Source organism: Mirounga angustirostris, unplaced genomic scaffold (assembly GCF_029215605.1).
Source record: "Mirounga angustirostris isolate CCGP_5_RB_7025 unplaced genomic scaffold, mMirAng1.0.hap1 SCAF_9, whole genome shotgun sequence".
NCBI lineage: Eukaryota > Metazoa > Chordata > Mammalia > Carnivora > Phocidae > Mirounga > Mirounga angustirostris.
In genome coordinates this window covers 103,133,058-103,157,163 of record NW_026991717.1, presented here as the reverse complement: position 1 = coordinate 103,157,163, position 24,106 = coordinate 103,133,058, and the positions used below count along the sequence as shown (strand labels likewise).

Genomic DNA, 24,106 nt, shown 5'->3' with positions numbered 1-24,106 from the left:
AGCCGAGGACTGCAGACAGGCTCTAGAGGCTGGAAAAAGCAAGGAAACATATCAGCCCTGCTGACACCTTGACTTTAGCCATTGAAACTGATTTGGATTTCTGACCTCCAGAAATATAACAAATTTATGTTGTTTTAAGCCATTGAATTTGTGATAGCTACAGTTGGGGACGAATATACCCACCAGCTCATGGCCCTCATTGATTGAGGATGGCTTCTAGAGCAATATTTCCTCAGTGCTTCTGCCTAGCCCCACATGGGCTCTTATAACTGGAGGATACCCTCAGGCAGAGAGACCCTCAGGCCTGCATAGGAAGGAAGTGGGCTGAGGGCATCTCTGCATGGGCCAGGGCACCAGTGGGCTTGGCTTTACCTGGACAAAAGATTTGATCAATGGAATATGAAGTGTCCTCATAAACACTTGAAACTTTCAGCACAGCTAAAAAGTAGCTGAGCTGGAATTTGAACCCAGGCGCTTATGGCTAAAAAATATGCCTCAATCAATGAAAGCCAACATAGTGATTTAACAAGTCTATACTTTATGCTATGTTCACCACAAGTGTAGAGATCATCTGTCACCATACAACAAATGCAATTTTGCCCATCCCGTCACCCCTTTCCTCTCTGGCAACCATCAGAACCAGTTTGTTCTGTGTGTTTACAGGTCTGTTTTTACTCATTGTTCTGTTTTTAGATTCCACAGATAGGTGAGTTGATACAGTATTTATCTGTCTGACTTATTTCACTTAGCAGACTATCCTTTAGATCCATCCATGTTGTTGCAAATAGCAAAACTCATCCTTTTTTATGGTGGAGTAGTGTTCCATTATATATATATATGAGGAGATCTATATCTATATCTATATCTATTTATATATCTATATCTATATCTATATCTATCTATCTATATCTATATCTATCTATCTATATCTATATCTATATCTATATCTATATCTATATCTATATCTATATCTATATCTATCTCACATCTTCCTGATCCATTCATCAGTCAGTGGACACTTGGGTTGCTTCCATATCTTAGCTATTGTAAATAATGCTGCAATAAACATAGGGGTGCATGTATCTTTTCAAGTTAGTGTTTTAGTTTGGGTAAATAACCAGTAGTGGAATTACTGGAGCATATGGGATTTCTATTTTTAATTTTTCAAGGAGCCTCTATACTGTTTTCCATAGTTGTTATGCCACTTTACATTCCCACCAACAGTGCACGGGGTTTAAAAAAGGGGTTCCTTTCTCTCCACATCCTTGCCAACACTTGTTATTTCTGTTTTTGATTCTAGCCATTCTGACAGGTGAGAGGTGATCTCTCATTGTGGTTTTGATTTGCATTTCTCTGATGATGAGTGATGTTGAGCATCTTGTCTTGTGTCTGTTTGCCACTTGTATGTCTTTTTTGGAAAAATGTCTATTGAGGTCTTCTGCTCCCTTTTCATTGGATTATTTGGGTTTTATTGTGGTGTTGAGTTGTATAAGTTCTTTATACATTTGGATATTAATCCCTTGTTGGATATATCATTTCCAAATATCTTCAGGGAGAACCTGCTTTTAACAATTCATGTTCTCTTGTTTTCTTTGTACCTTTCTGCTTGCTAGAAGGAGACCAGAGGCATCATTATATTCCTGTGCTTTCAGACTTGCATTAAATAAAATTTCAAGAAATGAAACAAACCAGAATCAGTGGGATTAGAATGAATCGATAGCTGTGGGCTAAGGAATTATCCAAGTGGAAGGGACCCAACTCCTTGTGTTTCTCACTGTCAGCAATCCACCATTAATCTCCGTTTGCAAAGGTCTATAGAATTTTCTGGGGTTCTTTTATTTTAAAAGTAGTAAGGAATTATAAATAATTTGGAAAATTCTAAGAATACAGGGAATAAAAGAAAATCACCCATAATTTTACAACCTACTGATGAATTCAGTTGACACTTAGATGTATGTTATCCCAATTATATACATAATATTTTTATCCACAAAACTTGAGCTCATGTTTTATATACCCTATTTTTTCATTTGTAAAATACCAAGTATTTTTCTTGAAATTATTTATTTATTTATTTAAGATTTTATTTATTTATTTGAGAGAGAGAGAGAGCGCACACAAGCAGGGGGAGCGGCGGACAGAGGGAGAGAGACAAGCAGGCTCCCCACTAAGCAGGGAGCCCGATGCGGGGCTCGGTCCCAGGACCCTGGGATCATGACCTGAGCCGAAAGCAGATGCTTAACCGACTAAGCCACTTAGGCACCTCTTTCTTGAAATAATTTAAATTTTTGTATAATATACCACCCTGTAGATATAACCTAAGATATTGTTTTCCTTTGAGTGTTTAAACCAATCCACTATGGTTGGATATTGATGTTGTTTACGTGTTCTATTCCATTTTATTTTTATTTTTTTTAAAGATTTTATTTATTTATTTGACAGAGAGAGACACAGTGAGAGAGGGAACACAAGCAGGGGGAGTGGGAGACAGAGAAGCAGGCTTCCCGCCGAGCAGGGAGCCCCATGTGGGGCTCGATCCCAACACCCCAGGATCATGACCTGAGCCAAAGGCAGAGGCCTATGCCTGAGCCACCCAGGTGCCCCTGTTCTTTTCCATTTTAAATAACTTTACAGTAAGCAGCATTTAACAAAACCTTTTGTGCATATCCATGATTAATTGTTTAAAATACATTTCTCTCACAATTGGAACTTCGGATTAAAAAAAATTAAACCTGTAAAAAACTTTTAAGATAGATTGCAAATCCCTCCTCACATCTCTGAAAAGTTATATCAGCTCATACTCCTCTTGTCAGTGTGATGTTTCTCTATTTTTAAAAAATTACAGTGCTGATTCTCCTCTTTACGATCTTTTCTCTTTTTTTCTTGTCTTGCTTTTGCCTGCCTTTATCAGTTTTTATTCCTTAAGTTTAAAAATGATCATTGTGTAAAATTTATTTTGACACTGCCTCGTACATTTTGTTGAAACAGTTTATAGGATCCTCATGAGAAAAGAATCATACTTACTCAAAAATTATGAACTCACTTAAAATTAATATATATTCACTGAAAGAAGGAAGAAATATTTATTAAGCACCGGAGTGTCTGATACCAGGTGAAGGACTCTGGCAGATGCCTGAGAAGCACAAGGTGTAGTAACCCTCAGGGGTCTCATGATCTTAGTTGGAGAAATACAACCAAGCTTGCCTATTTTAAAGAACAGTGCTTTCTCAATCTTTCTAGACCCTTGCTCCCCAAATACTATCTCATTATCTTCTGTGTATCACTGATCTCACTCACTGAGAAGATTTTGCCCAGCTTTTTTTTGTAGTTTGTGTTGTCAACTAAGGAATCAGACCCATTGAATGTGCTCTTTCAAACTCCCTATACATAGACACGCATCCTATTCTGATGTGCATTGCCTCCCCCAGTGGAGAAGTACTGCCTTAGAGAATCATCCAAAGCAGGATTCTATGAAATTTACTCTAGGAACCTAAGATAAAGACAATTAACCAGTGACACCTGGCTTGATAAGTCCTAAGTTAAACTGTTTCTCTTTTTTTGTTTTTAAAAGATTTATTTATTCATTTGAGAGAGAGAGAGAATGTGTGAGTGTGCGCACACGTGAGCTGGGGGAGGGGCAGATGGAGAGGGAGAAGGAGGAAGCAGACTCCCTGCTGGGCATGGAACCCCATGCAGGACTCTATCCCATGACTCTGAGTTCATGACCTGAGCCAAAATCAAGAGTCTGAAACCCAACCCACTGAGCCACCTAGGCGCCACTAAACCATTTCTTTCTCTCTCTCTTTTTAAAGATTTTATTTACACAAACAATGAATCATGGAACACTACATCAAAAACTAATGACAGGGCGCCTGGGTAGCTCAGTCGTTAAGCGTCTGCCTTCGGCTCAGGTCATGATCCCAGGGTCCTGGGATCGAGTCCCACATCGGGTTCCCTCCTTGGCGGGAAGCCTGCTCTCCCTCTCCCACTCCCACTGCTTGTGTTCCTGTTCTCGCTATCTCTGTCTCTGTCAAATAAATAAATAAAATCTTAAAAAAAAAAAAACTAATGACATACTGTATGGTGACTAACATAACACAATAAAAATATATATATAAAAAAATAAATATTTTATTTATTTATTTGAGAGAGAGAGAGAGAGAGAACGAGAAGGGGGAGGGGCAGAGGGAGAGGGTGAAGCAGACTCCCTGCTGAGCAGGAGCCTGATGTAGGACTCAATCCCAGGATCCCAGGATCATGACCTGAGCCGAAGGCAGACGCTCAACCAACTGAGCCACCCAGGTGCCCCTAAATCGTTTCTCTTGACAGTGAACTTCCTGTAGTTCAAGAGCCTGTTGGTGCCTCAGACCCTGGCTGGATCTCTGCCTCCTTTCCCTATTCTTGGAGCTGCCCTCACCCTGCCATCCACAGGCAGTCATCTGGCCCTTTTCACCCCTTCCACAAAGTGCTCACATTTTCCCATTTCTACCTTGGTTTTGTTTTACTTATTATATGATATACATCCTATTTCCTGATTCCGAGCATCTTGCTTCACAGGTTGGCATTCTGCCTTGGGCCCAGTAATTGGCTTTCTTGCTCTGTCCTTCACTCTCTGTCCCTGCACTGCTGCTTGTTATTCACTTCTCATAGACCCTATGGCCTCTTCCTTTCCTCACTGGAATTAGGCCCCATACCTTCTGCTGACTCCAGTGTAGAGCACAGTGCCTGGCCAACACAATGTGCGTAATAAGTATTTGTTGAATGAATCAATGAATTGGAAGCATTCTCTTGCCTGAATTTCAGTTTATGTCTTGGGCTTAGTTCAGACATGTTGAAATATTCATGACTCACTTGTCTTTGTTTGTCTCCTTCTGTCCCAGGTTTCTTGTTTTTGTTTTATTATTTCTCTACACCAAGTACTGTCCTAAACACATGGCCCATGTTATTTTTAGTCCTCACAACATCTTGCAAGACAGGTGTTACCACAGTCATTTTACATATAAGGAAACTGAGGGTCCCAGAGGTTCAATAATTTCTCCAGAGTTGCTCAGCGAAGAAGTGAAGTGATTTCACTTCTCCATGGAGCCACTAACCCCTAGGCTCATTTCTAAGGTTCCTGTGCTTTCTTCCTTTGACCTTCCCATGACTGGTCATATCTTGATTGTACACCACTATCTTTATCTGAATCCCAGTGGAGACAGAAGGATTAATGAAAGAAGGACAAAGCTGAGAGGCCTTGCCAAGATCTTGACATAAGAGATTGAAGCCAGGGACTGAAGGAGATAGAAGAGCCCAAGGAATGAAAATGAAAACACAACTGTTCAAAATCTTTGGGATGCAGCAAAGGCAGTCCTAAGAGGAAAGTATATAGCAATACAAGCCTTCCTCAAGAAACATGAATGGTCTCAAGTACACAACCTAACCCTACACCTAAAGGAGCTGGAGAAAGAATAGCAAATAAAGCCTAAACCCAGCAGGAGAAGAGAAATCATAAAGATCAGAGCAGAAATCAATGAAATAGAAACCAAAAGAACAGTAGAACAGATCAACGAAACTAGGAGCTGGTTCTTTGAAAGAATTAACAAGATTGATAAACCCCTGGCCAGACTTATCAAAAAGAAAAGAGAAATGACCCAAATCAACAAAATCATGACTGAAAGAGGAGAGATCAAAACCAACACCAAAGAAATACAAACAATGATAAGAACGTATTATGAGCAACTCTACACCAGCAAATTAGATAATCTGGAAGAAATGGGTGCATTCCTAGAGATGTATCAACTACCAAAACTGAACCAGGAAGAAATAGAAAACCTGAACAGACCTATAACCACTAAGGGAATTGAAGCAGTCATCAAAAATCTCCCAAAAAAAAAAAAGCCCAGGGCCAGATGGCTTCCCAGGGGAATTCTACTAAACATTTCAAGAAGAATTAATACCTATTCTTCTGAAACTGTTCCAAAAAATAGAAATGGAAGGAAAACTTCCAAACTCGTTTTATGAGGCCACCATTACCTTGATCCCCAAACCAGACAAAGACCCCATCAAAAAGGAGAATTACAGACCAATATCCTTGATGAACATGGATGCAAAAATTCTCACCAAAATACTAGCCAATAGGATCCAACAGTACATTAAAAGGATTATTCACCATGACCAAGTGGGATTTATCCCTGGGCTGCAAGTTTGGTTCAACATCCGCAAATCAGTCAATGTGATACAATACATTAACAAAAGAAAGAACAAGAATCATATGATCCTCTCAATAGATGCAGAAAAAGCATTTGACAAAGTACAGCATCCTTTCTTGATCAAAACTCTTCAGAGTATAGGGATAGAGGGTACATACCTCAATATCATAAAAACCATCTATGAAAAACCCACAGCGAATATCATTCTCAATGGGGAAAAACTGAGAGCTTTCCCCCTAAGGTCAGGAACGCAGCAGGGAAGTCCACTATCACCACTGCTATTCAGTATAGTATTAGAAGTCCTAGCCACAGCAATCAGACAACAAAAAGAAATCAAAGACATCCAAATCAGCAAATAAGAAGTCAAACTCTCACTCTTTGCAGATGATATGATACTTTATGTGGAAAACCCCAAAGACTCCACCCCAAAACTGCTAGAACTCATACAGGAATTCAGTAAAGTAGCAGGATATAAAATCAATGCACAGAAATCAGTGGCATTCCTATACACCAACAACAAGACAGAAGAAAGAGAAATGAAGGAGTCGATCCCATTTACAACTGCACCCAAAACCATAAGATACCTAGAAATAAATCTAACCAAAGAGGCAAAGAATCTGTACTCAGAAAACTATAAAATACTCATGAAGCAAATTGAGGAAGACACAAAGAAATGGAAAAACGTTCCATGCTCATGGATTGGAAGAACAAATATTGTGAAGATGTCAGTGCTACCCAGAGCAATCTACACATTCAATGCAATCCCCATCAAAATACCATTCACTTTTTTCAAAGAAATGGAACAAATAATCCTAAAATTTGTATGGAACCAGAGAAGACCCCGAATAGCCAGAGGAATGTTGAAAAAGCAAAGCAAAGCTGGCGGCATCACAATTCCGGACTTCCAGCTCTATTGCAAAGCTGTCATCATCAAGACAGTATGGTACTGGCACAAAAACAGACACATAGATCAGTGGAACAGAATAGAGAGCCCAGAAATGGACCCTCAACTCTCTGGTCAACTAATCTTCGACAAAACAGGAAAGAATGTTCAATGGAAAAAAGACAGTCTTGGGGCACCTGGGTGGCTCAGTTGGTTAAGCGGCTGCCTTCGGCTCAGGTCATGATCCCAGGGTCCTGGGATCGAGCCCCGCATCGGGCTCCCTGCTCGGCGGGGAGCCTGCTTCTCCCTCTCCCTCTGCCTGCCTCTCTGCCTACTTGTTCTCTCTCTCTGTGTCAAATAAATAAATAAAATCTTTAAAAAAAAAAAAAAGGAAAAAAGTCTCTTCAACAAATGGTGTTGGGAAAATTGGACAGCCACATGCAGAAGAATGAAACTGGACAATTTCCTTACACCACACACAAAAATAGACTCAAAATGTTGAAAGACCTAAATGTGAGACAGGAGTCCATCAAAATCCTAAAGGAGAACACAGGCAGCAACCTCTTTGACCTCAGCCGCAGCAACTTCTTCCTAGAAACATCGCCAAAGGCAAGGGAAGCAAGGGCAAAAATGAACTATTGGGACTTCATCAAGATAAAAAGCTTCTGCACAGCAAAAGAAACAGTCAACAAAACCAAAAGACAACCGACAGAATGGAAGAAGATATTTGCAAATGACATATCAGATAAAGGGCTAGTATCCAAAATCTATAAAGAACTTACCAAACTCAACACCCAAAGAACAAAAAATCCAATCAAGAATGGGCAGAAGACATGAACAGACATTTTTCCAAAGAAGACATCCAAATGGCCAACAGACACATGAAAAAGTACTCAACATCGCTTGGCATCAGGGAAATCCAAATCAAAACCTCAATGAGATACCACCTCACACCAGTCAGAATGTGTAAAATTAACAAGTCAGGAAACGACAGATGTTGGCGGGGATGCGGAGAAAGGGGAACCCTCCTACACTGTTGGTGGGACCGCGAGCTGGTGCAACCACTCTGGAAAACAGGATGGAGGTTCCTCAAAAAGTTGAAAATAGAGCTACTGTACAATCCAGCAATTGCACTACTAGGTATTTACCCCAAAGATACAAATGTAGGGATCCGAAGGGGTACGTGCACCCCGATGTTTATAGCAGCAATGTCCACAATAGCCAAACTGTGGAAAGAGCCAAGATGTCCATCGACAGATGAATGGATAAAGAAGAGGTGGTATATATATACAATGGAATATTATGCAGCCATCAAAAGGAATGAGATCTTGCCATTTGCAACGACGTGGATGGAACTGAAAGGTATTATGCTGAGTGAAATAAGTCAAACAGAGAAAGACATGTATCATAGGACCTCACTGATATGAGGAATTCTTAATCTCAGGAAACAAACTGAGGGTTGCTGGAGTGGGGGCAGGTGGGAGGGATGGGGTGGCTGGGTGATAGACATTGGGGAGGGTATGTGCTATGGTGAGTACTGTGAATTGTGCAAGACTGTTGAATCACAGATCTGTACCTCTGAAACAAATAATGCAATATATGTTAAGAAAAAAAAAAAAGAAGAAGATAGCAGGAAGGGAAGAATGAAGGGGGGAAATCGGAGGGGGACGAACCATGAGAGATGATGGACTCTGAAAAACAAACTGAGGGTTCTAGAGGGGAGGGGGGTGGGAGGATGGGTTAGCCTGGTGATGGATATTAAAGAGGGCACGTTCTGCATGGAGCACTAATGAATCATGGAACACTACATCAAAAACTAATGATGTAATGTATGGTGATTAACATAACAATAAAAAAATTAAAAAAAGAAGAGCCCAAGGAGGGTAGCTCCACATTTTCAACCTGAGAGAGCAGGAGAGTGGGGGTATCACCAAAAGAAATGGGTAGTTAAGAAGTATTATTCCTGTAGGTTGTTAAATCAGATAGTGGTTGGAAATCCAGTGACTCTTTACTCCCTGGTTAACCATGGGCAAGTCTCTTAGCTTCTCTGAGTCTCAGTTTCCCCATCTTTTCCTGGAGCATAATCTTCCCTCACTCTCATGTTTGTTTTTGGTTTGCTGATCAAGTGATGCAGTAGATTCAAACCTGCTCTGTCAGGGGTCAAGCCATGTGCACCTGTGGGCTGGCATCACTCCTGTCAATATGTTATTACTAGAGTCAGACTGTAAATGGAGACCCAACTGTCTGTGTCAGGGGTCATCCCACTGTGACCCGTGGACCCACCCATCTGGCCTGCTACCCATTTTTGTATGGCCCATGAACAAAGAATGTCTTTTACATTTTAATATGGTTGAAAAAAATCAAAAGAAAGATATTTGTGACCTATGAAAATTACATGAAATTCAAAGGTCAATGTCCATAACTAACATTTATTGGAATATAGCCAAAACCCATTAATTTATGCACTATGAGTGCTTTCACACTGCAATAGCAGAGTTGAGTAGTTGTGACAGAGATTGTATGGCCTGCAAAGCTTAAAATGTTTACTATTTGGCTCTTTACAAGAAAAGTTTGCCAATCCCTTGTCTACACTTTTTGGGAGGTGTTTCTAGTCTGCCACTCTGTGTCCTTTCTTCCTATCTGTTGAAGCTCCTGGACAGGAAAGGAAATTTAAGGAAATCTTGAAGGGTTTTTGTTGGCTTACTAATTTCTTTGATAATATTTGTCTTCTTTTTTCCTTTTCCATGCTTTTCAAAATAGAATTTTTATTCAACGCTGAATCATTATTATAACTTTAAAAGGCAATTAAGGATGAAGAACCCCATTACTAACTTCAAACTATCCTTAATATGACCCTACAAACCATAAGAGACTCTTTTTTTTTTTTAGAGTGAGAGAGAGTGGGAGAGGCAGAGGGAGAATCTTAAGCAGACTTCATGCTCAGCGCAGAGCCAACTCAGGGCTTGATCTCACGACCATGAGACCATGGCCTGAGCCAAAATCAAGAGTTGGACACTTAACTGACTGAGCCACCCAAGTGCCCCAAACCATAAGAGACTCTTAATGATACAGAACAAACTGAGGGTTGATGGAGGGAGATGGGTGGGGGATGGGCTAGATGGCTGATGGGTATTGAAGAGGGCACTTGTGATGAGCCCAGGGTGATGTATGTAAGCGATGAATCACTGAATTCTACTCCTAAAACCAATATTGCCTTATATGTTAACTAACTAAAATTTAAATAAGAAAAAAAAGAAGAAAAGAAAAAAACCCATGGCCATTCTAACACATGTTTTCATTTTGAATGATACTTGTTCTGTTCTCAGCATATGTACTTCCAAATGGTTGTAATAATGGTCTACTTAACACTTCAGGGTTGATGTAGGCCTTTTCGGTGGCTTTTTAAACTGTTACTTGATTATTACCTTTATTTTTTAATAGTGGTTGTATTGTGATGGAATGGTACAGTTTATAAGCTATATGTATTTCAGAAATACTTCCTCTTTTTGCCTTTGGTCAAAATTTTTTCTTCAACTGTGGATGCAAATGCTTCTCTTTGGAGCCAGTGCCCATTGTCCCTTCCTACCTTACTTTGCTGGGATATTGATGCAAGTGCAGAATACCCACTGAGCTTAAAAACTGAGAAAGATGAGTAACGTTAAGGAGAAAATGTCAGATAAGAAATGAACTTGGTAATTAATTAATAAATTAATTGATTAGTTTATTTATTTATTTGATGGTACATGGGTTGGGAATGAACTTGATTCTTTAAAGGTGATTTCCTATCTCCTTACCCAGACCTCCCCCAAAGCATTAAATAGTAATACAAATACGTTTAACAAATAAAAAATATTCTCTGTTCACCTAATGATGATGTGAGGGATATGTTTGTGCTTTCTGTTACATTTTTAAACAAATGAGAATAAAAACAAGACTCATGCTGTCATTATTACTGTTAATACTGTTGACCCTTTCACTACATTTCATACAATAAAACCAGTGTATCAAATTAACTTAATACCATGAAATGTAGGTTATCGAATTAACTCAATGAAATATAAGTAAGAAGATGGATATTTACATTTTATTCTCTTATTTTCCCTAGTGAGAAGCTGGATGGAAAAACTAAAAGACAAGGTAAGAGAAGTATTTTCTTCCTTTGGATTTATCTTAAAGGGCATGGCTTTGTCAAATAAAAGATCTTCAGAGTAATGGAGCCTTAATTCATCATTCTGATTCTGGTTATCTGTGCAAAGATGCAAGGCCACTTCCGGGTGCCCAACAAGAAGGAAGACCTTCCCTTTAAGTTCCTTCTTGATTAACACAGGGAACCTTGTTCTTTGAAGCGCCATTCCTTCTTATGAAGGCATTATCTACTATGCTCAGCGGGAAAATATCCTTGACATATCAAGGTGGAGTTTCTTCTAGGGATCAGCAGTGTAATCACAATTTATTGGCTATTTCTTGTCCCAGTGCCAAAAACCCAATGCCAAGTTCTTGTAAGCCTGACCCTCTGTATGAGGAAGAAATACCTTGGATTTTGGAAAGCATTGATTCTTCTGACCCACCGGCAAAAATTGATGGACTTGAGTTAAGAATAAAAGTTTGGGATGGAAAGAGCATCCTTAGGGGCACCTGGGTGGCTCAGTTGGTTAAGCGACTGCCTTCGGCTCAGGTCATGATCCTGGAGTCCCGGGATCGAGTCCCGCATCGGGCTCACTGCTCGGCGGGGAGTCTGCTTCTCTCTCTGACCCTCCTCCCTCTCATGCTCTCTGTCTCTCATTCTCTCTCTCTCAAATAAATAAATAAAAATCTTTAAAAAAAAAAAAAAGAAAGAGCATCCTTAAACCACAGTGGGGGTGGTTTGGAGTAAAAACACCTGGACACCTGAGCACTCTCCTTAGATCAACTTTTATGTAGTCTCTCATAGTGCTACTACATACTGGGTGACAAAGGGCTGACTTGCCTGGAATGGCCAACAATAGAAAAATATTTCTCTCTTGTGTTAATTCTGCCATCTATGTCTATGATTGACAATATTAACTTCCTTCCAGGTTCCTGTTTTTCATTTTCTTTTGATTTTCAACTCTCTCCAAGTTTACATTTTTTGGTTACCTTAGAATTTTAAACTGGAATTACTCATAAAAATATGGAATTCTGAATTCCTTGCTGTAGCCTGTCAGATCTCATTACTATAACCCAGCTCAGATTTAACTGGGGGTTTAGTGAATGGAAATCTTTTCAATTGCCACATATTGAGTTACCTTTAAATCACCAGTCCCAACATATACTTCTGTTGATGGCATTCCATATCTTTTTTATTATTTGGAGTCAGTTCTCCCCGTATTTGGATGATTAATGTTTATTTTGCTGCAGCTTATTGTTAAAGAATAAATTACAATGAAAATTGTAAGATTATATTCTCATCACTATCTTTGTGCTTCTCAGTAAAATTTAGCATAGATGGTTTTAAAATGAGACTGTTTTGTGGTCATACTTATTAAAAGTGATGTCGAAAAATTTTAAGCATGTTGAGGTTAGTGGAGGCCATTTTGGTATCTGTAACAGGTCCAGTTGTCTAAGGGAGGTATGATCGGATGGACTGAGCAGGATTTGGGGGAAATAAAGCTCAAAAGTTAAGAACTGAACACACTTACATTAGTAGTGCTTCTTGTTATTTTTCAGAAGAAAATAGGATGCAATGAAAAGGAAATAGGCTTTGGTAGATTAATTTAGGAACCCATATATCATTGTTTCTATAGAAAATATCCTCTGAGTAAAATTGTGTACCAGAAAACCCTTAAGAGAATAAATTTTTACATGTCACCAGTTTTGAAGTTGGATATTGCAAAATTTCTTACCTGTATCTATAGATAGCTTTGCCACAATTAAAAAAAAAATCTATGCAGCTTAGAAAGTTTGTATTTTCTATTTCTGTAGACCCTTCTTATCTTGTCTCAAAGGCCTGGCACCTTCTTGCTATCATTTTCACCAAGAGAAATAATTTTATGTGTGACCTTAGTTTTCTGGATTATTTTGAGTTTTTCCAGCCTTCTCTCTATTTTCTTCTGGAGTATTTTTTCAGCATGTCTTAATTAAAAAAAAAATAGAAGAAAAATAGTTGAGATTCTGTGTTTGGCTTATTTGATGCCTTATTTCTTCATATTTTGACTTTCTTGGAGGGACTCACTATAATCTTTCCCATATCCCCACTTCCCCTGTTGTGTAAAATATTCTACACTTACCTGCGACATGCCTTCTTATGTGCACCCACACATACGTGTGTACATATATGTATCTTCCACTCTTGCTTCCCTCCTTCATGTGTCTAGCTAGCTAGCTAGTTGGCTCTCATCTATAAAAGTCTTGTTAGTCATTATCTTCAGAAACTATTTGAGAGCGAAACTATTGCCTCTTTGATGAAAGTCACAGAATCCCTTAGAACTGGAAACTAAATATTTATTTAACTGGCTCTTTGGCCAACCAGGACATCTCAGTTTAGCATTATTCAATTGTACCTGATATTGGTATTTCTGTTAGTTAATTTCGCTCTAGAAAGAATAATGTTCTAAAAAGTTCTGGGGGTGCCTGGGTGGCTCAGTTGGTTAAGCATCTGCCTTTGGCTCAGATCATGATCCCAGGGTCCTGGGATCAAGTCCCACATCGGGCTCCCTGCTCAGTGGGGAGTCTGTTTCTCCCTCTGCCTCTGCCCCTCCCCCTGCTTGTGCACGCATGCTCTTTCTCTCAAATAAATAAATAAAATCTTAAAAAACTTAAAAAGTTCTGAATTATTCCTTTTACAGTTGTTTAGTCTTTCTATATTAGCTAGGATTAAGATCAGCTATGAATGACAGAGAACCCCAATGACAATGGCTTAACCAAGATAGAAGTTTTTCTCTCATTTATGAATCTGGAGGTAGCAGTCAAGGGTTAATGGGGAGCAACCCTCTGACAGGGACTCAGGCTCCTTGTATTTGATGTTCCACCATTTGTGACCTTCATTGCCAAGGTCACCTCAAGGTCCTGGATGGCAGTTCCAGCTTAGCTAGGTCCATGTTCTAGCCAGGGGAAGGAGGATAAGGGAAGGTGAAGACACCTCTTCCCCCTTAAAAGGAAGATAAAGGCACTCTTATTCTCAAAACGTGGGGGATAAAGGCTGTGCTCCCCTGTTGAAGAGCAAGTCGGGAAGCTGCACCTGCCACTAATGTTTTCTCTTCTGAGTGAGATTTATCACATGGTCACAGCCAGCTGCAGAGAAGGCAGGGAGCAGTGATCGTTACTGTGCGCCCTGCTGAAATGGGAGGTTCTCTTGCTCTGAAAGAAGAGGTGAATGGCCATTGAGGGACAGTCCCTATACTCATTCCATCATTACTCTTCTTTCTGGCTTAATGTCCAAGTTAGTGATGCTCGTTAGGCAAATCCTAACTTGGCTACCTATTGATATGTCTTTTCAACATCTAAAATGTTTCTCAAAATTGAAGAGGCATAGCAGCTTTAGTTGTGTAGTAAACACCAACCCTGTTGTTATGTCGCCAAGATCATTCTGTTTCTTCTGGCTTTAGGAAATAACCCAGAAAATGGATGATCCAGACTATATTGCATAGCACTGATTCTCAAGTGTGGTCCGGACCAGCAGCGTCAGCATCACCTGGGAGCTTGCTAGAAATGCAATTCTTGGGCCCCACGCTATACCTACTGAGTCAGAAACTCTGGGAACGGGGCCCAGCAATCTGTTTCAACAAGTCTTGCAGGCGATTTTGATAGATGCTCAAGTCTGAGAGCCACTGTTACAAAGCAATATAAGGGCACTGTCTTAACTCAGCAGACTTGAGACAGTACAGCATATCATTTGGTTTTCTTATACCTTTCTTGAAAACAGATGTTTCTGAATGAATACGTTATTCTAAGAAGGAAGAATACCTTTCTCATGAATGTAATACAAAGCCAACAAAAACCCAACACAAACACAAACTAAAAACAACTATATCTAGTCGTATTTTGACTTACAATCAATTTTAAAAGTGCAAAACTTTTTATTTGGAACTATTTTCAGGTTTACAAAAAAGAGATACCAGAATAAGTACAAAGAATGCCCCCATACCTTTTACCCAGGTGCACTTGTTTTTAACATTTTACCCCATTTGGTTTATCATTTGCTGGTCTGTCTGTCCATCTCTGCCTCTTTTTTTTTTTTTTTTACCATTTGAGGAAAAGTTGCATATACCATATGGTGCTTTTACTCCAAAAACTTTATTTCCCATGAATGGGAATATTCCATTAGCAGACATGCTGCAGCTATCAGCTTGAGTACATTTAACGATACAGTACTTTTTATCAGATCTGGTATCCATATTTCAGTTTTTTCAACAGACTCAGAATAATCTTTCTAAAAGCACTTTTCTTCTCCAGTGTAGGATCTAGTCTAGGGTCATGTAACACATTTAGTTGTCATGGTTCATGAGTTTCCTATACTCTGGAACGTTTTTATAGCCATCTTTTGTCTTTCCCGACACTGACTTTTAAAAGAATATAGTCCTTTAAAAAAATAGAATAGTCTTCATTTTAGGTTAATTGGGTGTTTCCTCATGATGAGATTCAAGTTACCCATTCTCACTTGGAATATACCCAGGTGCAGCTATGTCCTTCTCAGAGTATTATCTGTGGAGATACATGTACGTCTGATGATTCTGAACAGAGAAGAGGTACTAGGCAGGGTTTATAACTTAGAAAATATGTTCATGAGTCTTATTTGTTTTCATTTGTGTAGGAAACAAGTCATGGGAAATTCTTTTTTTTTTTTTAAGATTTTATTTATTTATGAGAGAGGGAGCATGAGCATTAGTGGTGGGGGAGGGGCAGAGGAACAAGGAGACTCCCCACTGAGCAGGGAGCAAATGTGACGCAGGGCTGGATCCCAGGACCCTGGGATCATGACTTGAGCCGAAGGCAGATGCTTAACTGACTGAGCCACCCAGGCACTCCAAGTCATGACCAATTCTAGAAGAAGAGCCTATTCTCCATTAGTGTTGAAAGAGGAATGGTTAAAATATATTGGAAGAGGAGAGATTATTTGGATCCCATTTTTTAAGTGTAATTTCAAAGCACAGGCAGATCACACACACACACACACACACACACAAAAGAGGGGACAAAAGAGAGGAGAAAGAGATATTAATTGAATTTTGGTGAAATCTGCATGATTTAAAGCTCTAGAAACTAGAGATCTAAATGTGTAAATAAGAAGTATGAGAAAGAGTGACACATTTTGGAATAGTCATGCTATTGGGTGTGTGTGAAGTTACACAGCACGAGGAGACCCACACAGAGATTGACCAAGCTGAACTTCCAACAGCTCAAGTATCATCCTTTGAATGTATACCTCTTTAGAGTCTAATCTACGGGGCTTAAAATTGATCATATTTCAATATGTACATTCATTTCCATGTACTGGGAGTGATGGTTTAAAGAAATATATTCACAGCTCTTATGAGAGTTCCAAAACTTTGCTCTTGACCAGTATTTTCCCATATGGAAAATTACAGTTTTATAAGTCTTAAGTAGATCTGGAAGGACTTTAGAAAAAGTTTGGGTTTCTGCAAAGCATATTAATTTGTTGAAAAGTGACTGGGCTTTGTTTCTTGGAGAAAAACACTTAGTATGCTGATGAACAATGCTATTGTTCTCAAATTAATGGAAAAATTTCCATATTCTGCTCTTAATACAAGACTCCGGAAAACAGAACCAGTTAGTGAGCTGTCTGTGTGCAAGAGGGAGCTGCAGTTTTATAAAGGGCTCGTGTATTCCTTTGATTTACTTTTGGAAACATTGGGAAAGCATCACAGTCTGCATACTTCAGCACTTTTTAGAAAACATTATTCTCTGTCCTTCTCTGATTTTGGCTCATTCTGAAAGGTACTAGAAATAGTTTGTGCTGTATTAGAAATTTTAGAAATAGTCAAATAAATGAACAAACTGACTCATGGGTTCCCCCCCACCCCCGAATAATGCCTATCTAAAGTCTAAAAAAATTTTTTTTTTTTTAAAGATTTTATTTGACAGAGAGAGACACAGCGAGAGAGGGAACACAAGCAGGGGGAGCGGGAGAGGGAGAAGCAGGCTTCCCGCTGAGCAGGGAGCCCGATGCGGGGCTCGACCCCAGGACCCTGGGACAATGACCTGAGCCGAAGGCAGACGCCCAACGACTGAGCCAGCCAGGCGCCCCTAAAGTCTAAAAATTTAATGTTTTATGTATTTTGTCTGGGTAGGCTTCTAGCAGGGGCCTTCTTCAAAGGCAAACCAGTCTCATGTTCCTCTGTGAAAGGGCTCCAGGTAAGTACATAATGCTCTAGGCCCTGAGGTGTCATACTGGCCAAGATGCAGAGAGCACCTTTAGTATGACGGCCTTACCCTGAGCTTGGGAAGATCCGGAGCTACTTACCCAAGCCCGGGGATGTGTGGACATCATGCTGCTCACTTAGAACCAGCGTATCCATAGTGACACCTTGGGGACGTTGGAGACACACCAGATATCAGCTACCTCCAGGTTCTTTTGCAGGCGCTACTGTTATGACAGTGATCTTTGCACCCTGCTCTGCCACTTCTCTGGGGATGCGCAGAATTCCCTCCCAAGCCCCAACTTTGGTCTTGTCCACTGGGCAGATGTTTCCTTTCATATAAATCCCATGTTATGTGCATACCCTCTCCCCTCCTTGTCTTTTCTGTCTATGCCCCAACATCTAGCATCCTTCCTTTTCCCTTTCTTACTGTAATGCAGCTGAGATTGTGAGACAGCAGACCACCAATGTCAAGGCCCTCCCCTCAGCCCCCTTGGAGCTTGTCTCAGGCTGATATTTCCGACTTATAGCATTTTAATAGTCTTGGCATTCTCAGAAGCTTACCTGACCCATCTTTAATACAAATTATATTTCTGCCACCAAACCCTGATGTTGACAAATGTGCATTAGCAAGTAGCTGGAGGTGCCATGAGGGCTGGGTGATTTATTTCAGTACTTCTTCTAAATACTTGAACTTTCCAAAAATAGTCATACCTTTCTCTCTCTTGCCTTCTCCCTAAAACGTGCCTTTATGCTAGGTGCTATTTTATGACAAAGCAAGTAGGAGGATTCCAGGTGTTTAAAAACCCGCTGCCATCGAGCAAAAATGAGAAACCCAGGGCCGTGGTCTATTTAGCATCCTACTGGGCGTCTCCTTTTCTGTGCAGGCTGGCTACATGTCTGGGATGCTGGTTCCTGTAGGGGTCGGGATAGCCGGAGCCTTGTTCATCTTGGGAGCGCTCTACAGCATTAAGGTTATGAATCGCCGAAGGAGAAACGGCTTCAAAAGGCATAAAAGAAAGGTATGGAGCCCACAACAGCAAAACCTCATCCGCTTCAGAACATGCCTCGCTTTTCCAATTTGCTTAATAAAGCACACAGGGCTTAATGAGGCAGGCATGGTATTGACACGCCCAGTGGTTTGGATTAGCTGCTGGGCTTTGGCTGCGTGTGTTGGGGTGCCTTTTAAAGGGGCCTGTTTTTCAGTTTTGCTCTGCAGTGGAAAGGGTTTAACGCTCTTCTGTTTTTCTTTCTCCAGCAGAGAGAATTCAACAGCATGCAAGACCGAGTCATGCTCTTAGCCGACAGCTCTGAAGACGAGTTTTGAATCTGACGGGAGTTTCACTGGATATTCACCTGTGTTATTATTTTACTTTTTATTTGGGGGGCAAAAGAAGAACTGCAGCCTGCCACATCACTGCTCTTAGGCCGTCGGGCTCATTATCTGCCAGGCAGTAGATTTCTCTTGTACTGAGCAGGAAAGGCATGTTGTAGACTCACTGTAATATGCCGTGCTTGTTTTTCTTTGGTAGTGAATTTTCCACAACCATAGGCTATCACTCATCAATATGCAGCGCACATGTTGCTCACTAGAAGTTGCTAGGTAAATATTTTGTATTTTTCCAAAGGGCCTTTCCCTTGGTTTACCTGCACTGAGCATAACGATTATTGCTGCCAAGGCGTATGTTGACTCTGAAATCGAAATCTTAACAGAGAATAGCTCACAATGACTGCGTTCGGCCCACTTGAGGCTGTAGGCTTCTGGGCCATGGTACATCCTACGTTTGCATCAAAACGAGCAGCAAGTTGGAATGAAATCTTCTTTGTCAAGAAGATCTCTCGGCACATTAGGATTATGTGTAGATTTGTATCTATCTTGCATTCTATACTCCAGTCTCCCAGTTTTATTATTTTGCATCTTCTGTCTTATTCTCATTCTTGGCAGGAAAAAGAAATGCACCAGAAATAACGCATTAAATGGACTCTCAGTCTTAATGTAAACTTGCTTTCTTAAATAGTGTAATTGAATCTGACAGACGTATCCATAGATGCTTACATGTTTATCAATAAGAGGTGTTCTTTTTATGTATCATTTGACTTTGCAAGAAGAAATGAGGAAGAAATCAAGAAGAAAGTGAGGCAGGTAAGCTCTCAGAGCATTTCTATCTGCCATTCACTATTGTGAATTATTCAGAGCATTGCTTTGCTACTTCTGGGGGCTTGGCCATGGAATGATGGGGCCACCGTTGGTTCTTATTTGGCTTTATTAGAAAATGGACATCCTGTGGTAGATGCAGCCTCAGTGGCCAGAGTCCCAGCCTCTCTCAGGGCATTCCCTTTTGGGGATGTTGGCCTACGCTAGATCATTTCTCATTTCTTTTGGAGTGTAATTCCTTGCCCTATCTTTTGAATCTGAGTATTTGAGTTGAATTTTTAGGTAAAGACATGGCTCATTTGCATGGAAGACTAAAGGTTCCTGGTAACACTGTCCTTACTGCTTGACACATAGAAAACTTGTTCACAACTATGGGAGCCTGCTCTGCTGTATTCGAGGCAAGCTGCACAGTTATTCCTCAGAGCTACTGTATGGGGTAGGACAGATGTTTTTGTTCTCTCATTTGACTGGAGACAGAACTGAAGCAGAGAAGGGGAATGATTATCCAAAATTATCTCCAGGAACAATCAGGACAAGAACCCACTTGGACTCAAAACCGTGTATCCCGATCATCATTCAATGCCCTTCCACATACTTTGCAGGAAGCAGTGACATTTCAGAGTCCTTCTTTAAAACCAAGATTCTAAGGAAATACAGGAGACCCTTGAACAACATGGGACTGTGCTGCATGGGTCCACTTCTACGTGGATTTTTTTCAAGACAGTACAGTACTGTAAACATGTTTTCTCTTCCTTAGGATTTTCTTAACATTTTCTCTTCTCTTGCTGACTGATTGTAAGAATACAGTATATAAAACATTTTATATGTGAAATATATGTTCATTGGCTGTTTATTTTACCAGTAAGGCTTCTGGTCAATAGTAGGCTATTAGTAGAGGTTTTGGAGAGTCAGAAGTTATACATGGATTTTCAGCTGTGCAGCGGGGTTTGCACCCTGAACCCCTGTGTTGTTCAAGAGTCAGCTGTAGTTGGTTGGCCAAGGACCATTTCACATGAATTCCTGTCTTTGTTAAATGAACAATGCCTTACAAACTTCCCTCGTACACAAGTTCTTTTCCTCTCCCACCTCACGATTTCCTTCACAACCACATAAATTTAAGTATCCCTCTAGAGAACTAATAGAGAAACCTTTCTAGAATCCATTCTTGAATGATAGCTAGCTTACAAGAATGTTTTCATCAAATAATTTTTTTTTTTTTTTGCCAAGAGATGTAAGCAAATGTGTGAAATTGGTCAGGAGAAAATGAGAAGCTATATACAATCAAATAGAAGTTAACAATTGATAAGTAAGCTCACGGTTAGGTTTTAAAAATAAAATTCAGAACCATGACGCTCAGAAGTAATTTGTAATTTCACGAGCAGAGACATCCTGCTATTGCATAGGGTATGTTTGCCTTTTTTTAGAGCAGCCCCTTGCTGTGAGTGTTCCTAAGGTTAGGGGGAGGTGGGCATGATGTGGTTTCTGTATTCTTGACAAGCTATTTATAGCAAACACACAATAGGCCATTTCATTCAGCAACACATGGGCGAAGCTGATGGCTATTAATGCCTTGGGCTACTCGTAGTCTGTAGTTTGAACTAGATCATGCCTAAGAGGTTGATCTTTCAAACTATAGAGTGATAAGGTCACAAATAATGGACACGTATTTTAATTTATTCCAGAAGGCTATGGGGATGACGTGTGTGCATTTAGGCCTCAGCAGAAATGGCTCTGTAGTCCTTTTTGGGACAGGTGACTGTTACAAGAAAAAGAGATGACTTAGATCACAGTGGAGTTCTATACAAACCCATTTCAACACTGGGTTGGTGGAAGGTTCTGGGATGTGTTTATTTTGGCCATTTTCCTCCCTGCCAGTGATTGTGGAACACGGATTTTCAGTGGTTGGCTGAAGTTATTCAGAGGAAAGGAAAAGGTTGTCATGTTCTAAACAGAACCCGAGATTAGGGGTGCTGCCACCAGAGGAGGGCGCTGAGCTAGTGGTTATACCGTAGTCCGATTAAAAGTAGTAAGTCAGGCACCAGGTTTACCTAAAATAAGTCATTTGTCTGCTTATATTTGCACATTAAAAATAAAAAGGCAACTCTTGATTCTAACAACTAAGCTTAAACCATTCAGCAGCACAACAAGGAAAGCTGTCTGGCAAGGGGTGCTGTTAGCTGCAAGGTTCAGTTGCTAACACCTTCCTTTCTGAACCATATTTACCCCCTCAGACCTGCATGTGTCCCAGTGCAGGGGCAGGAGAGGTGGAGGCAGAGTTCCCCAGACTCTGGCTCCTAAGAATCATACTCGTGCAACACACAGATTCCAAGGCCCTGCCCCAGACCCAATGAGTCAGAATCTCCAGGGGAGGACTTTGGGATTCTTGCGCCCAGGAGTTAGAGAACAGAGCTGGGAGGGCATCTATCTAGAGAACAGCTTCCTTATTAAAGACAAGGGAGAACAGGTCCCTTGTGGAAGAAACCCTTTCCCTAGTCAGCTATCCAATAAATCACACCTGCATTGGTGGAGAAAGGAAAACAAAAGAGTAAAGGGTAGAAGTTTCTAGAAAGAAAATGGAATGCTGGGTCAGAGAGAAAAGCGTTCCTCCCATGTCCCTGATGCCTTTTTCTCTAATCAGAAGATAGTACTTTTCTTTAAACCTCTTCAGATTTTCCTCTCCCGTAAGTTGCTTCTTTCAGTAGCTGCTGGCTTAATTTATATGCAGTATTTGGAGTTAATTAGTATCCCAGGGAAACAGATTCCCTTAGCAATGCTTTAGCCTTGGCTTCAGCTCATAAATTGCCTCAGATACAGTCTTCCAGAAACATTTCTTAAAGTACCTGCATCTCACATAGGTCAGTAGTGTTGTGGGGAAAATTTTAGAGCACCGTTTTGGAACATATTTAAAGTAGCTTTAGCATGGTCAGTCAAAGCTTACTCTTTATTTTGTTATTTTTTTTAAAGGCTAAGACTTAAAAGTCAAACGTTACAGAGATATCAGAAAATGATGTAGAGCAACAAAGAACATTCTGAATGCCTGGTGCTTCTCTCCATGCTCCTCCAGATATCTCCTTCATGTGGAAATCCAGATGAAACCCCTTATTTGGAATCATATCCACATCTTGGGGAGAGAAGCCTCAAATCATCCACGGGCATCATGATTTCTGTGGATATGAATAATCAGTGTTTCTATCAGCTGCCAAAAAGCAGCTTTCGGGAGTAAGGTATATTGTCTGGCACAAGTTTTTAGCTGCGTGGCCTTTTGGCAAGATAGGCTTTGTTATGACTACAGGGAAATCTGTTGAAAAAGAAGTCTCTACTTTTTAGGGTATGTGAAGGTATGGTTGCAAGGGAAGAAGTGTGGGCAGAAGAAGGAAGAAAAATCTTGATGCAATGCAGATGTAAACATGGCACAAAACGCTGGAATGTGCTGAAGGAGGCCAACGTTCTGAGTGGACTGATGCTTGGAAAAATGATAAAGAGAAGCAAGGAGAAAAAGGCATATGAGGTAGACCATTGGCGGGGGAAGGGGCCCTAAATCTAAATTTGTTTTCATCCTCTCCCTCACAGAAAATTCTACACCAGGTAGAATGGACATGAGTGGGAGGGGATTGAAGCCTGAGACTGAGGAGACCAAAGGAGCTTCATTGCTTTAAGTAAGCTTAAGCTCAGTTAAATATCTTTCTTAATTACACAGTTCAAATAAGTGAATATAAATCTCTAGAAATAGGAAATCATTTGAAAACAAAATAATAGTGCTGACCTAATAAAAGCCCCTTATTTGTACGTTTAGCACCCCCCATAAGACACAGACCTTTCTGGGGTCTGTTTGCTCTGCTAATGATCAATTTTGGTAGCCAACATAGCTGGAAACATAATTCTGTTGCTTAAGTTCTACATGCGACAAAAATAATCAGCATTTATTTTGTAAACCACTGTTAGCCATACAAATGCTTTGGGATTACCCTATATTGGGTAATCGATGCATCTAATTCCCTATTAATTAGCTTAAATTTCTACTATGTGTATATAGGATAAAGGAGAGGAAAGAAGAGAGGAAGGAAGGAAGGAAGGAAGAAAGGAAGGAAGGAAGGAAGAAATTTCCTCCAGGAAACAGCAGTAAAATTGCTGGGTCTACTAGGGAGGTGAGGGTTGGGGTTGGGGGGATACATGCAGTGCAAAATATGAGGCTGATCCTAAAGAGTCTGCTTGCTTATATCAAGGAATTAGGACTTTATTTTGAGGGCGTTTAGAGGCATGCAAAGATCTTATGCTGGGAAGTGGTGCAGTCAGGGCTGAGTTCATGGGAAGACTGGATTGGCAAGGTTAAAGTAGAGTCGGGGAAACCAGTCATGGGCTGGTGCTGCAGTGTTGGTGAGAGGTGACTGGGACCTGGACCAAGGCTGCAGGAGTGAATGGAGGGGGAGGATGGCTCCCAGAGGCGTTCAGGGCAGGGAAGCAGAAGGACTCGGGGGTTAATTAGATGTTGAAATGAGGGAAAAGACAGTGGTTAAAGCTGACCGTGGTCATGGCACTTTTGAGG

The 24,106-nt window shown here is 40.5% G+C and overlaps 1 protein-coding gene across 10 annotated transcripts in view; it reads left to right on the top strand.

Annotated features, from left to right (window-relative positions):
• Positions 1-20,395, top strand: part of ARMH4 (armadillo like helical domain containing 4) — a 230,560-nt gene extending 210,165 nt beyond the window's left edge. For 7 of the 10 annotated variants that reach the window (XM_064571104.1, XM_064571103.1, XM_064571102.1 and 4 more), the window contains 3 exons: positions 11,180-11,211; positions 18,296-18,430; positions 18,667-20,395. In XM_064571104.1, the coding sequence (XP_064427174.1) occupies positions 11,180-11,211; positions 18,296-18,430; positions 18,667-18,735 (236 nt within the window). In that variant the 3' untranslated portion in view covers positions 18,736-20,395. Of the gene's footprint in view, positions 1-11,179; positions 11,212-17,119; positions 17,404-18,166; positions 18,431-18,666 lie in introns of those variants that run through there. The other 3 variants (XR_010405202.1, XR_010405201.1, XR_010405200.1) reach the window with 2 other exon arrangements.
• Positions 20,396-24,106: the final 3,711 nt, after the last annotated feature.